This window comes from Geospiza fortis, unplaced genomic scaffold (genome assembly GCF_000277835.1).
Source record: "Geospiza fortis unplaced genomic scaffold, GeoFor_1.0 scaffold289, whole genome shotgun sequence".
Taxonomy (NCBI): Eukaryota; Metazoa; Chordata; class Aves; order Passeriformes; family Thraupidae; genus Geospiza; species Geospiza fortis.
In genome coordinates, this window is record NW_005054478.1 from 1250237 (window position 1) to 1251582 (window position 1346).

Below are 1346 nucleotides of genomic sequence, written 5' to 3' on the forward strand. Positions count from 1 at the left end.
TCCCTGTCCCCATCCCTGTCCCCATCCCTGTCCCCATCCCTGCTCCCTGTCCCTGTTCCCTGTCCCTGTTTCCATCCCTGTTCCCCCATCCCTGTTCCTTGTCCCTGTCCCCCATCCCTGTCCCCACCCCTGCTCCACTCCCCTCCAGCAGCTCCCTGGCACTGCCAGCCCCACCCCGTCACCAGAGTGTCCCCGTGTCCCCGTGCCCCTGCCCCTCACTCACGTCCTCGAGTAGTCCCAGGTGACACACTGCGGGTGGGACGTGCCCTGCGGACACAGGGACAGGTTAGAGCTGCCCCCAGCCCGGCCCCCCATCCCTGTCCCCACCCCTGCTCCACTCCCCTCCAGCAGCTCCCTGGCACTGCCAGCCCCACCCCGTCACCAGAGTGTCCCCGTGTCCCCGTGCCCCTGCCCCTCACTCACGTCCTCGAGTAGTCCCAGGTGACACACTGCGGGTGGGACGTGCCCTGCGGACACAGGGACAGGTTAGAGCTGCCCCCAGCCCGGCCCCCACCCCACGAGGGACGTGCCACCCCTTGGGGACATTCCCCGGGTGTCCCAGGGGTGGCACGTCCCCATGGTGGGCACAGGGACCATGCCATGAATTGGGAACTGCTGGTGACAGGGACCCACATGGGACTGGGAGGGGACACGGTGATGGGACAGTGATGGGACAGCGGGGTGACACATGGGTGGCGTGGGAGGGGACACTCATGGTGGGGATGAAGGAACTCGTTGATGACACAGGAGGGTTGACGATGAGGAAGGGCAACGCCACGGGAGGGGACAGTCACGATGACAATGTGGGACAAGGGACACTTGTGGATGACACAGAGGGGGACGCTCACAGTGACGTGGGAAGGGGACACAGTGATGATGAGGGACATGAACAGTCACGTAGACATGGCAGGGGGGACACAGGCTGGTGACACAGGGAGGGGACACTGATGACATTGGAGGGGGACACAGGTTGATGTCATGGGAGGAGACACATTGGCGATGTGGGAAGGGACATTCATGGTGACACAGGAGAGGGACACACACTGGTGACATGGGAAGGGGCACATTCATGTTGATGACGTGGGAAGGGACATTCACAGTGACATGGGAAAGGGACACTCACTCTGGTGACATGGGAAGGGACATTGCTGATGCCAAGGGAGGGGACACTCAATGGAGGGGACACTCACGTTGATAATGTGGGAAGGGACATCCCCGGTGACATGGGAGGGGACACTCACGTTGATGATGTGGGACAGCTCCACCAGCACGAGCGGCTCCGCGGGCCGGGTGGGCGGGCGCACCGTCACCGTCAGCACCTTGGAGGGGACGGGCAGGGGGGTCCT

At 63.6% G+C, this 1346-nt stretch overlaps 1 protein-coding gene across 1 annotated transcript in view; it reads right to left on the reverse strand.

Moving 5' to 3' along the window:
- The window catches only part of ADGRB2 (adhesion G protein-coupled receptor B2), a 31426-nt gene that overhangs the window by 9629 nt on the left and 20451 nt on the right, over positions 1-1346 (reverse strand). The window contains exons 14-15 of the mRNA XM_031063042.1: positions 1242-1346; positions 424-467 (exon numbers count right to left, since the gene is read on the reverse strand). The exon at positions 1242-1346 is cut by the window's right edge and continues 43 nt beyond it. Coding sequence (XP_030918902.1) covers positions 424-467; positions 1242-1346 — 149 coding nt within the window. The remainder of the gene's footprint in view (positions 1-423; positions 468-1241) is intronic.